This window comes from Oncorhynchus nerka, linkage group LG13 (genome assembly GCF_034236695.1).
Source record: "Oncorhynchus nerka isolate Pitt River linkage group LG13, Oner_Uvic_2.0, whole genome shotgun sequence".
NCBI classification, from domain to species: Eukaryota; Metazoa; Chordata; class Actinopteri; order Salmoniformes; family Salmonidae; genus Oncorhynchus; species Oncorhynchus nerka.
In genome coordinates this window covers 104,348,671-104,362,155 of record NC_088408.1, presented here as the reverse complement: position 1 = coordinate 104,362,155, position 13,485 = coordinate 104,348,671, and the positions used below count along the sequence as shown (strand labels likewise).

The window sequence follows — 13,485 nt, the reverse complement described above, 5'->3', positions numbered from 1 at the left end:
GAAAAACTGAGTTTAAATATATTTGGCTAAGGTGTATGTAAACTTCTGACTTCAACTGTAGGTGTGGGGTTCAGAGATGAGGGAGTCATTAAAAAATGATGTTAAACACACAGTGAGTCCATGCATCTTATTATGTGACTTGTTAAGCACATTATTACTCCTGAACTGATTTAGGCCGTAACAAATGGGTTGAATACTGACTGAAGACATTTCAGCTTTTCATTTTTTATTAATTTGTAAAAATGTGAACTTTGACATTATGGGGTATTGTGTGTAGAGTGTTGGGCCAGATCAAATCTCCAAGCTGACAAGTTAAAAATCTGTCGTTCTGCCCCTGAACAAGGCAGTTAACCCACTGTTCCTAGGCCGTCATTGAAAATAAGAATTTGTTCTTAACTGATTTGCCTGGTTAAATAAAAAAATCATTAAAAATAATCTATGTGATGTGGAGGACCACAGAGATGTGTGGTAGTACCTTCTTCAGTTTAACCAGCAACACAGCAACATGCTCCTGCTGCTCCTGCACTGCCAAATCTTCTGCTGTTTTACCGTCCTGAGGGACAGAGAAGGAGGGAGAGGGAGAGAGAAAAGGGGGAGAGAGAGTGAGAAAAACACAAACAATGCTGTATAGTAGGGATGTAACTGTACAGTAGGGATGTAACTGTACAGTAGGGATGTAACTGTATAGTAGGGATGTAACTGTACAGATGTAACTGTATAGTAGGGATGTAACTGTATAGTAGGAATGTAACTGAACAGTAGGGATGTAACTGTACACTAGGGATGTAACTGTACAGTAGGGATGTAACTGTACAGATGTAACTGTATAGTAGGGATGTAACTGTATAGTAGGAATGTAACTGAACAGTAGGGATGTAACTGTACAGTAGGGATGTAACTGTATAGTAGGGATGTAACTGTATAGTAGGGATGTAACTGTACAGATGTAACTGTATAGTAGGGATGTAACTGTATAGTAGGGATGTAACTGTATAGTAGGGATGTAACTGTACAGATGTAACTGTACAGTAGGGATGTAACTGTACAGTAGGGATGTAACTGTACAGTAGGGATGTAACTGTACAGTAGGGATGTAACTGTATAGTAGGGATGTAACTATACAGATGTAACTATATAGTAGGGATGTAACTGTATAGTAGGTATGTAACTGTATAGATGTAACTGTACAGTAGGGATGTAACTGTATAGTAGGGATGTAACTGTATAGTAGGGATGTAACTATACAGATGTTACTACATAGTAGGGATGTAACTGTACAGTAGGAATGTAACTGTACAGTAGGGATGTAACTGTACAGTAAGGATGTAACTGTAGAGTAGGGATGTAACTGTAGAGTAGGGATGTAACTGTATAGAAGGGATGTAACTGTATAGTAGGGATGTAACTGTACAGATGTAACTGTATAGTAGGGATGTAACTATATAGTAGGGATGTAACTGTATAGTAGGGATGTAACTGTATAGTAGGGATGTAACTGTACAGTAAGGATGTAACTGTATAGTAGGGATGTAACTGTATAGATGTAACTGTATAGATGTAACTGTACAGTAGGGATCTAACTGTATAGTAGGGATGTAACTGTACAGTAGGGATGTAACTGTACAGTAGGGATGTAACTGTACAGTAGGAATGTAACTGTACAGTAGGGATGTAACTATATAGTAGGGATGTAACTATATAGTAGGGATGTAACTGTACAGTAGGGATGTAACTGTATAGATGTAACTGTACAGTAGGGATGTAACTGTACAGTAGGGATGTAACTGTATAGTAGGGATGTAACTGTACAGTAGGGATGTAACTGTATAGATGTAACTGTACAGTAGGGATGTAACTGTATAGTAGGGATGTAACTGTACAGTAGGGATGTAACTGTATAGTAGGGATGTAACTGTACAGTAGGGATGTAACTGTACAGTAGGGATGTAACTATATAGTAGGGATGTAACTGTACAGTAGGGATGTAACTGTATAGTAGGGATGTAACTGTACAGTAGGGATGTAACTGTACAGATGTAACTGTATAGTAGGGATGTAACTGTATAGTAGGGATGTAACTGTACAGTAGGGATGTAACTGTATAGTAGGGATGTAACTGTACAGATGGGATGTAACTGTACAGTAGGGATGTAACTGTACAGTAGGGATGTAACTGTATAGTAGGGATGTAACTATACAGATGTAACTATAGAGTAGGGATGTAACTGTATAGTAGGTATGTAACTGTATAGATGTAACTGTACAGTAGGGATGTAACTGTATAGTAGGGATGTAACTATACAGATGTTACTATATAGTAGGGATGTAACTGTACAGTAGGAATGTAACTATACAGATGTTACTATATAGTAGGGATGTAACTGTACAGTAGGAATGTAACTGTACAGTAGGGATGTAACTGTACAGTAAGGATGTAACTGTAGAGTAGGGATGTAACTGTAGAGTAGGGATGTAACTGTATAGTAGGGATGTAACTATACAGATGTAACTGTATAGTAGGGATGTAACTGTACAGTAGGGATGTAACTGTACAGTAGGAATGTAACTGTATAGTAGGGATGTAACTGTACAGTAGGGATGTAACTGTACAGTAGGGATGTAACTGTACAGTAGGAATGTAACTGTACAGTAGGAATGTAACTGTACAGTAGGGATGTAACTATACAGATGTAACTGTATAGTAGGGATGTAACTGTACAGTAGGGATGTAACTGTATAGTAGGGATGTAACTATACAGATGTAACTGTATAGTAGGGATGTAACTGTACAGTAGGGATGTAACTGTACAGTAGGAATGTAACTGTATAGTAGGGATGTAACTGTACAGTAGGGATGTAACTATATAGTAGGGTTGTAACTGTACAGTAGGGATGTAACTGTATAGTAGGGATGTAACTGTACAGTAGGGATGTAACTATATAGTAGGGATGTAACTGTACAGTAGGAATGTAACTGTATAGTAGGGATGTAACTGTATAGTAGGGATGTAACTGTACAGTAGGGATTTAACTGTACAGTAGGGATGTAACTGTACAGTAGGGATGTAACTATACAGATGTAACTGTACAGTAGGGATGTAACTGTACAGATGTAACTGTATAGTAGGGATGTAACTGTATAGTAGGGATGTAACTGTACAGTAGGGATTTAACTGTACAGTAGGGATGTAACTATACAGATGTAACTGTACAGTAGGGATGTAACTATACAGATGTAACTGTATAGTAGGGATGTAACTGTACAGTAGGGATGTAACTGTACAGTAGGGATGTAACTATACAGATGTAACTATATAGTAGGGATGTAACTGTACAGTAGGAATGTAACTGTATAGTAGGGATGTAACTGTATAGATGTAACTGTACAGTAGGGATGTAACTGTACAGTAGGGATGTAACTGTACAGTAGGGATGTAACTGTACAGTAGGGATGTAACTGTACAGTAGGAATGTAACTGTACAGTAGGGATGTAACTGTACAGTAGGGATGTAACTGTACAGTAGGGATGTAACTGTACAGTAGGGATGTAACTATACAGATGTAACTGTATAGTAGGGATGTAACTGTACAGTAGGGATGTAACTGTATAGTAGGGATGTAACTATACAGATGTAACTGTATAGTAGGGATGTAACTGTACAGTAGGGATGTAACTGTACAGTAGGAATGTAACTGTACAGTAGGAATGTAACTGTACAGTAGGGATGTAACTGTATAGTAGGGATGTAACTGTACAGTAGGGATGTAACTATATAGTAGGGTTGTAACTGTACAGTAGGGATGTAACTGTATAGTAGGGATGTAACTGTACAGTAGGGATGTAACTATATAGTAGGGATGTAACTGTACAGTAGGAATGTAACTGTATAGTAGGGATGTAACTGTATAGTAGGGATGTAACTGTACAGTAGGGATTTAACTGTACAGTAGGGATGTAACTGTACAGTAGGGATGTAACTATACAGATGTAACTGTACAGTAGGGATGTAACTATACAGATGTAACTGTATAGTAGGGATGTAACTGTACAGTAGGGATGTAACTGTACAGTAGGGATGTAACTATACAGATGTAACTATATAGTAGGGATGTAACTGTACAGTAGGAATGTAACTGTATAGTAGGGATGTAACTGTATAGATGTAACTGTACAGTAGGGATGTAACTGTACAGTAGGGATGTAACTGTACAGTAGGGATGTAACTGTACAGTAGGAATGTAACTGTACAGTAGGGATGTAACTGTACAGTAGGGATGTAACTGTACAGTAGGGATGTAACTGTACAGTAGGGATGTAACTATACAGATGTAACTGTATAGTAGGGATGTAACTGTACAGTAGGGATGTAACTGTATAGTAGGGATGTAACTATACAGATGTAACTGTATAGTAGGGATGTAACTGTACAGTAGGGATGTAACTGTACAGTAGGAATGTAACTGTACAGTAGGAATGTAACTGTACAGTAGGGATGTAACTGTATAGTAGGGATGTAACTGTACAGTAGGGATGTAACTGTATAGATGTAACTGTACAGTAGGGATGTAACTGTATAGTAGGGATGTAACTGTACAGTAGGGATGTAACTGTATAGTAGGGATGTAACTGTACAGTAGGGATGTAACTGTACAGTAGGGATGTAACTATATAGTAGGGATGTAACTGTACAGTAGGGATGTAACTGTATAGTAGGGATGTAACTGTACAGTAGGGATGTAACTGTATAGTAGGGATGTAACTGTACAGATGTAACTGTATAGTAGGGATGTAACTGTATAGTAGGAATGTAACTGAACAGTAGGGATATAACTGTACAGTAGGGATGTAACTGTACAGTAGGGATGTAACTGTATAGTAGGGATGTAACTGTATAGTAGGGATGTAACTGTACAGATGTAACTGTATAGTAGGGATGTAACTGTATAGTAGGGATGTAACTGTACAGTAGGGATGTAACTGTATAGTAGGGATGTAACTGTACAGATGGGTTGTAACTGTACAGTAGGGATGTAACTGTACAGTAGGGATGTAACTGTATAGTAGGGATGTAACTATACAGATGTAACTATAGAGTAGGGATGTAACTGTATAGTAGGTATGTAACTGTATAGATGTAACTGTACAGTAGGGATGTAACTGTATAGTAGGGATGTAACTATACAGATGTTACTATATAGTAGGGATGTAACTGTACAGTAGGAATGTAACTATACAGATGTTACTATATAGTAGGGATGTAACTGTACAGTAGGAATGTAACTGTACAGTAGGGATGTAACTGTACAGTAATGATGTAACTGTAGAGTAGGGATGTAACTGTAGAGTAGGGATGTAACTGTATAGTAGGGATGTAACTATACAGATGTAACTGTATAGTAGGGATGTAACTGTACAGTAGGGATGTAACTGTACAGTAGGAATGTAACTGTATAGTAGGGATGTAACTGTACAGTAGGGATGTAACTGTACAGTAGGGATGTAACTGTACAGTAGGAATGTAACTGTACAGTAGGAATGTAACTGTACAGTAGGGATGTAACTATACAGATGTAACTGTATAGTAGGGATGTAACTGTACAGTAGGGATGTAACTGTATAGTAGGGATGTAACTATACAGATGTAACTGTATAGTAGGGATGTAACTGTACAGTAGGGATGTAACTGTACAGTAGGAATGTAACTGTATAGTAGGGATGTAACTGTACAGTAGGGATGTAACTATATAGTAGGGTTGTAACTGTACAGTAGGGATGTAACTGTATAGTAGGGATGTAACTGTACAGTAGGGATGTAACTATATAGTAGGGATGTAACTGTACAGTAGGAATGTAACTGTATAGTAGGGATGTAACTGTATAGTAGGGATGTAACTGTACAGTAGGGATTTAACTGTACAGTAGGGATGTAACTGTACAGTAGGGATTTAACTGTACAGTAGGGATGTAACTGTACAGTAGGGATGTAACTATACAGATGTAACTGTACAGTAGGGATGTAACTATACAGATGTAACTGTATAGTAGGGATGTAACTGTACAGTAGGGATGTAACTGTACAGTAGGGATGTAACTATACAGATGTAACTATATAGTAGGGATGTAACTGTACAGTAGGAATGTAACTGTATAGTAGGGATGTAACTGTATAGATGTAACTGTACAGTAGGGATGTAACTGTACAGTAGGGATGTAACTGTACAGTAGGGATGTAACTGTACAGTAGGAATGTAACTGTACAGTAGGGATGTAACTGTACAGTAGGGATGTAACTGTACAGTAGGGATGTAACTGTACAGTAGGGATGTAACTATACAGATGTAACTGTATAGTAGGGATGTAACTGTACAGTAGGGATGTAACTGTATAGTAGGGATGTAACTATACAGATGTAACTGTATAGTAGGGATGTAACTGTACAGTAGGGATGTAACTGTACAGTAGGAATGTAACTGTATAGTAGGGATGTAACTGTACAGTAGGGATGTAACTATATAGTAGGGTTGTAACTGTACAGTAGGGATGTAACTGTATAGTAGGGATGTAACTGTACAGTAGGGATGTAACTATATAGTAGGGATGTAACTGTACAGTAGGAATGTAACTGTATAGTAGGGATGTAACTGTATAGTAGGGATGTAACTGTACAGTAGGGATTTAACTGTACAGTAGGGATGTAACTGTATAGTAGGGATGTAACTATACAGATGTAACTGTACAGTAGGGATGTAACTATACAGATGTAACTGTATAGTAGGGATGTAACTGTACAGTAGGGATGCAACTGTACAGTAGGGATGTAACTATACAGTAGGGATGTAACTGTACAGTAGGAATGTAACTGTATAGTAGGGATGTAACTGTATAGATGTAACTGTACAGTAGGGATGTAACTGTACAGTAGGGATGTAACTGTATAGTAGGGATGTAACTGTACAGTAGGGATGTAACTGTACAGTAGGAATGTAATTGTACAGTAGGGATGTAACTGTACAGTAGGGATGTAACTGTATAGTAGGGATGTAACTGTACAGTAGGGATGTAACTGTACAGTAGGGATGTAACTGTATAGTAGGGATGTAACTATATAGTAGGGATGTAACTATATAGTAGGGATGTAACTGTATAGATGTAACTGTACAGTAGGGATGTAACTGTACAGTAGGGATGTAACTGTACAGTAGGGATGTAACTATATAGTAGGGATGTAACTGTATAGTAGGGATGTAACTGTACAGTAGGGATGTAACTATATAGTAGGGATGTAACTATATAGTAGGGATGTAACTGTATAGATGTAACTGTACAGTAGGGATGTAACTGTATAGTAGGGATGTAACTGTATAGTAGAGATGTAACTGTATAGTAGGAATGTAACTGTACAGTAGGGATGTAACTGTACAGTAGGAATGTAACTGTACAGTAGGGATGTAAATATATAGTAGGGATGTAACTATATAGTAGGGATGTAACTATATAGTAGGGATGTAACTGTACAGTAGGGATGTAACTGTATAGATGTAACTGTACAGTAGGGATATAACTGTACAGTAGGGATGTAACTGTACAGTAGGGATGTAACTGTACAGTAGGGATGTAACTGTACAGATGTAACTGTATAGTAGGGATGTAACTGTATAGTAGGAATGTAACTGTACAGTAGGGATGTAACTGTACAGTAGGGATGTAACTGTACAGTAGGGATGTAACTGTATAGTAGGGATGTAACTGTATAGTAGGGATGTAACTGTACAGATGTAACTGTATAGTAGGGATGTAACTGTATAGTAGGGATGTAACTGTACAGTAGGGATGTAACTGTATAGTAGGGATGTAACTATACAGATGTAACTATAGAGTAGGGATGTAACTGTATAGTAGGTATGTAACTGTATAGATGTAACTGTACAGTAGGGATGTAACTGTATAGTAGGGATGTAACTGTATAGTAGGGATGTAACTATACAGATGTTACTATATAGTAGGGATGTAACTGTACAGTAGGAATGTAACTGTAGAGTAGGGATGTAACTGTAGAGTAGGGATGTAACTGTATAGTAGGGATGTAACTATACAGATGTAACTGTATAGTAGGGATGTAACTATACAGATGTAACTGTATAGTAGGGATGTAACTGTACAGTAGGGATGTAACTGTACAGTAGGAATGTAACTGTATAGTAGGGATGTAACTGTATAGTAGGGATGTAACTGTACAGTAGGGATGTAACTGTACAGTAGGGATGTAACTGTACAGTAGGAATGTAACTGTACAGTAGGGATGTAACTATACAGATGTAACTGTATAGTAGGGATGTAACTGTACAGTAGGGATGTAACTGTATAGTAGGGATGTAACTATACAGATGTAACTGTACAGTAGGGATGTAACTGTACAGTAGGAATGTAACTGTACAGTAGGGATGTAACTGTACAGTAGGGATGTAACTGTACAGTAGGGATGTAACTGTACAGTAGGGATGTAACTATATAGTAGGGTTGTAACTGTACAGTAGGGATGTAACTGTATAGTAGGGATGTAACTGTACAGTAAGGATGTAACTATATAGTAGGGATGTAACTGTACAGTAGGAATGTAACTGTATAGTAGGGATGTAACTGTATAGTAGGGATGTAACTGTACAGTAGGGATTTAACTGTACAGTAGGGATGTAACTGTACAGTAGGGATGTAACTATACAGATGTAACTGTACAGTAGGGATGTAACTATACAGATGTAACTGTATAGTAGGGATGTAACTGTACAGTAGGGATGTAACTGTACAGTAGGGATGTAACTATATAGTAGGGATGTAACTGTACAGTAGGAATGTAACTGTATAGTAGGGATGTAACTGTATAGTAGGGATGTAACTGTATAGATGTAACTGTACAGTAAGGATGTAACTGTACAGTAGGGATGTAACTGTACAGTAGGGATGTAACTGTATAGTAGGAATGTAACTGTACAGTAGGGATGTAACTGTACAGTAGGGATGTAACTGTACAGTAGGGATGTAACTGTATAGTAGGGATGTAACTATATAGTAGGGATGTAACTATATAGTAGGGATGTAACTGTACAGTAGGGATGTAACTGTACAGTAGGGATGTAACTGTACAGTAGGGATGTAACTGTATAGTAGGGATGTAACTGTACAGTAGGGATGTAACTATATAGTAGGGATGTAACTATATAGTAGGGATGTAACTGTATAGATGTAACTGTACAGTAGGGATGTAACTGTATAGTAGGGATGTAACTATATAGTAGGGATGTAACTGTATAGTAGGGATGTAACTATATAGTAGGGATGTAACTGTATAGATGTAACTGTACAGTAGGGATGTAACTGTATAGTAGGGATGTAACTGTATAGATGTAACTGTACAGTAGGGATGTAACTGTACAGTAGGGATGTAACTGTACAGTATGGATGTAACTGTACAGTAGGGATGTAACTATACAGATGTAACTGGACAGTAGGGATGTAACTATACAGATGTAACTGTACAGTAGGGATGTAACTATACAGATGTAACTGTATAGTAGGGATGTAACTGTATAGTAGGGATGTAACTGTACAGTAGGGATGTAACTGTACAGTAGGGATGAGTTCCAGATCAACCCACTAGTTTCCATTTTAGTTTTTGATTTGAGAGTTCCACAGAGATATGTGTTGGTACCTTCAATTGTCCCAGAAACACAGCCTCATGAAAGGTGTGGTATCAAGGTTAATATAAACTTGGTGGTTCGAGCCACGTTGCGTTGCGTCGTGCCTAATAACAGCACTTAGCCGTGATATATTGGCCATATGCCACGCCCCCCCGGACCTTATTGCTTAAATAACTTACATTGGTGACGACGTCTGTATTGGCCCCAGCTACACACAGGTGTCTGACTACCTCTAGAAGACCGTTGATAGCTGCCATGTGGAGAGGTGTCCTGCCATACTGGAGAGAGACAGGGGTTAGAGGTCAGGGGTTAGAGGTCAGGTGTCTGACTACCTGTAGAAGACTGTTGATAGCTGCCATGTGGAGAGAGACAGAGGTTAGAGGTCATCAGAGCGTTATGTTGGTACAGTTAGTGAAGTGTAAAGTAAGGAGGAAAGCAAAAGAAGTTCAACAGCAGAAACCAGACTTCATCTGACTGATTCAACTAATTATTAACCCAGTCTGATGGATGCCTCCTAACGAGGACCAATAGCACGCATCACACAGACAGGACTTAACCAATAGCACGCATCACACAGACAGTACTTAACCAATAGCACGCATCACACAGACAGGACTTAACCAATAGCACGCATCACACAGACAGGACTTAACCAATAGCACGCACCACACAGACAGGACTTAACCAATAGCACGCATCACACAGACAGGACTTAGCCAATAGCACGCACCACACAGACAGGACTTAACCAATAGCACGCATCACAGTGGTGTTTACATTAATTCAAGAGGAAAATCAGACCAGACTTTTCAATTCAACTAGAATCATTTCCCTCTACGTGACAATCAGACCTGTCGGTACCAGCTCGAGGAAACCCTTAATATTTCACGGCAGATCTCAAAATGAATAAATACAAGACGCTCAGGCTTTCAGACACACATCACCTCCCACAATCCTTTAGGGGGGGAAAGATCTACACAAAAACAGAAATGGCTTCAATCCAGTCTCAGAATACATGAATATCACAACGCTGGTACCAGAACCAGAAGGTGAGTTATAATGGGATTATATTAGAGTCCTGTTTAGCAGAGAGAGATATGAAGCCTTGTTGTCATGTTTTTAATGGGAAGTAATGCTGTTGATTGATTGACTGATGAATTGATTGGCAGATTGAGGGACTGATAATAATAGATACCTTGCTGGGTAGTCTGGTCAATTGATTAATACAATATAGTATCTCTACCTTGCTGGGTAGTCTGGTCAATTGATTAATACAATATAGTATCTCTACCTTGCTGGGTAGTCTGGTCAATTGATTAATACAATATAGTATCTCTACCTTGTTGGGAAGGTCGAGGGTTGCCTTGGCAGCACACAGTGTCGTGACAACGGGCAAGTTGCCGTCCTTACAGGCGATGTGCAGCGGCGTGTTGCCGTGGCGATCCTGATGGTCGACGGGGCAAGGGTGACGGAGCAAACATCTGACCACCTCCAGTTGGCACCTCCTCACAGCCAGGTGGAGCGCTATGTGGCTGTCCTGAACACGGCCCCATGTCATAGATCTCTACCAGTACTAGTAATACTATATCCCAGGAATATCACAGTCATATCATAGTAATAGTATAGTAATAGTATAGTAATAGTATAGTAATATCATAGTAATAGTATAGTAATATCATAGTAATAGTATAGTAATATCATAGTAATAGTATAGTAATATCATAGTAATAGTCATACCATAGTAATAGTATAGTAATATCATAGCAATATAGTAATATCATAGTAATAGTCATACCATAGTAATAGTATAGTAATATCATAGCAATATAGTAATATCATAGTAATAGTATAGTAATACCATAGTAATAGTATAGTAATAGTATAGTAATAGTATAGTAATATCATAGTAATATCATAGTAATAGTATAGTAATATCATAGTAATATCATAGTAATAGTATAGTAATATCATAGTAATATCATAGTAATAGTATAGTAATAGTATAGTAATATCATAGTAATAGTATAGTAATATCATAGTAATAGTAATATCATAGTAATATCATAGTAATAGTATAGTAATAGTATAGTAATATCATAGTAATATCATAGTAATATCATAGTAATAGTATAGTAATATCATAGTAATAGTATAGTAATAGTATAGTAATAGTATAGTAATATCATAGTAATAGTATAGTAATAGTATAGTAATAGTATAGTAATATCATAGTAATAGTATAGTAATAGTATAGTAATAGTATAGTAATATCATAGTAATATCATAGTAATAGTATAGTAATATCATAGTAATAGTATAGTAATAGTATAGTAATATCATAGTAATAGTATAGTAATAGTATAGTAATAGTATAGTAATATCATAGTAATAGTATAGTAATATCATAGTAATATCATAGTAATATCATAGTAATAGTATAGTAATAGTATAGTAATATCATAGTAATATCATAGTAATAGTATAGTAATAGTATAGTAATAGTATAGTAATATCATAGTAATAGTATAGTAATAGTATAGTAATATCATAGTAATAGTATAGTAATAGTATAGTAATAGTATAGTAATAGTATAGTAATATCATAGTAATAGTATAGTAATAGTATAGTAATATCATAGTAATAGTATAGTAATAGTATAGTAATATCATAGTAATAGTATAGTAATATAGTAATAGTATAGTAATATCATAGTAATAGTATAGTAATAGTATAGTAATATCATAGTAATAGTATAGTAATAGTATAGTAATATCATAGTAATAGTATAGTAATAGTATAGTAATAGTATAGTAATATCATAGTAATAGTATAGTAATAGTATAGTAATATCATAGTAATAGTATAGTAATAGTATAGTAATATCATAGTAATAGTATAGTAATAGTATAGTAATATCATAGTAATAGTATAGTAATAGTATAGTAATAGTATAGTAATATCATAGTAATAGTATAGTAATATCATAGTAATAGTATAGTAATAGTATAGTAATATCATAGTAATAGTATAGTAATAGTATAGTAATAGTATAGTAATATCATAGTAATAGTATAGTAATATCATAGTAATAGTATAGTAATATCATAGTAATAGTATAGTAATATAGTAATAGTATAGTAATATCATAGTAATAGTATAGTAATAGTATAGTAATATCATAGTAATAGTATAGTAATAGTATAGTAATATCATAGTAATAGTATAGTAATAGTATAGTAATAGTATAGTAATATCATAGTAATAGTATAGTAATAGTATAGTAATATCATAGTAATAGTATAGTAATAGTATAGTAATATCATAGTAATAGTATAGTAATATCATAGTAATAGTATAGTAATAGTATAGTAATATCATAGTAATAGTATAGTAATAGTATAGTAATAGTATAGTAATATCATAGTAATAGTATAGTAATATCATAGTAATAGTATAGTAATAGTATAGTAATAGTATAGTAATATCATAGTAATAGTATAGTAATAGTATAGTAATATCATAGTAATAGTATAGTAATAGTATAGCAATAGTATAGTAATAGTATAGTAATATCATAGTAATAGTATAGTAATAGTAAATCAAATCAAATCAAATCAAATTTTATTTGTCACATACACATGGTTAGCAGATGTTAATGCGAGTGTAGCGAAATGCTTGTGCTTCTAGTTCCGACAATGCAGTGATAACCAACAAGTAATCTAACTAACAATTCCAAAACTACTGTCTTATACACAGTGTAAGGGGATAAGGAATATGTACATAAGGA

General features: G+C 35.7%; 1 protein-coding gene across 3 annotated transcripts in view; it reads right to left on the bottom strand.

Annotated features, from left to right (window-relative positions):
- The window catches only part of dapk1 (death-associated protein kinase 1), a 206,973-nt gene that overhangs the window by 57,291 nt on the left and 136,197 nt on the right, over positions 1–13,485 (bottom strand). For all 3 annotated transcript variants that reach the window (XM_065026935.1, XM_065026936.1, XM_065026937.1), the window contains 3 exons: positions 11,037–11,234; positions 9,877–9,975; positions 476–553 (listed from right to left, as the gene is read on the bottom strand). In XM_065026935.1, the coding sequence (XP_064883007.1) occupies positions 476–553; positions 9,877–9,975; positions 11,037–11,234 (375 nt within the window). The remainder of the gene's footprint in view (positions 1–475; positions 554–9,876; positions 9,976–11,036; positions 11,235–13,485) is intronic.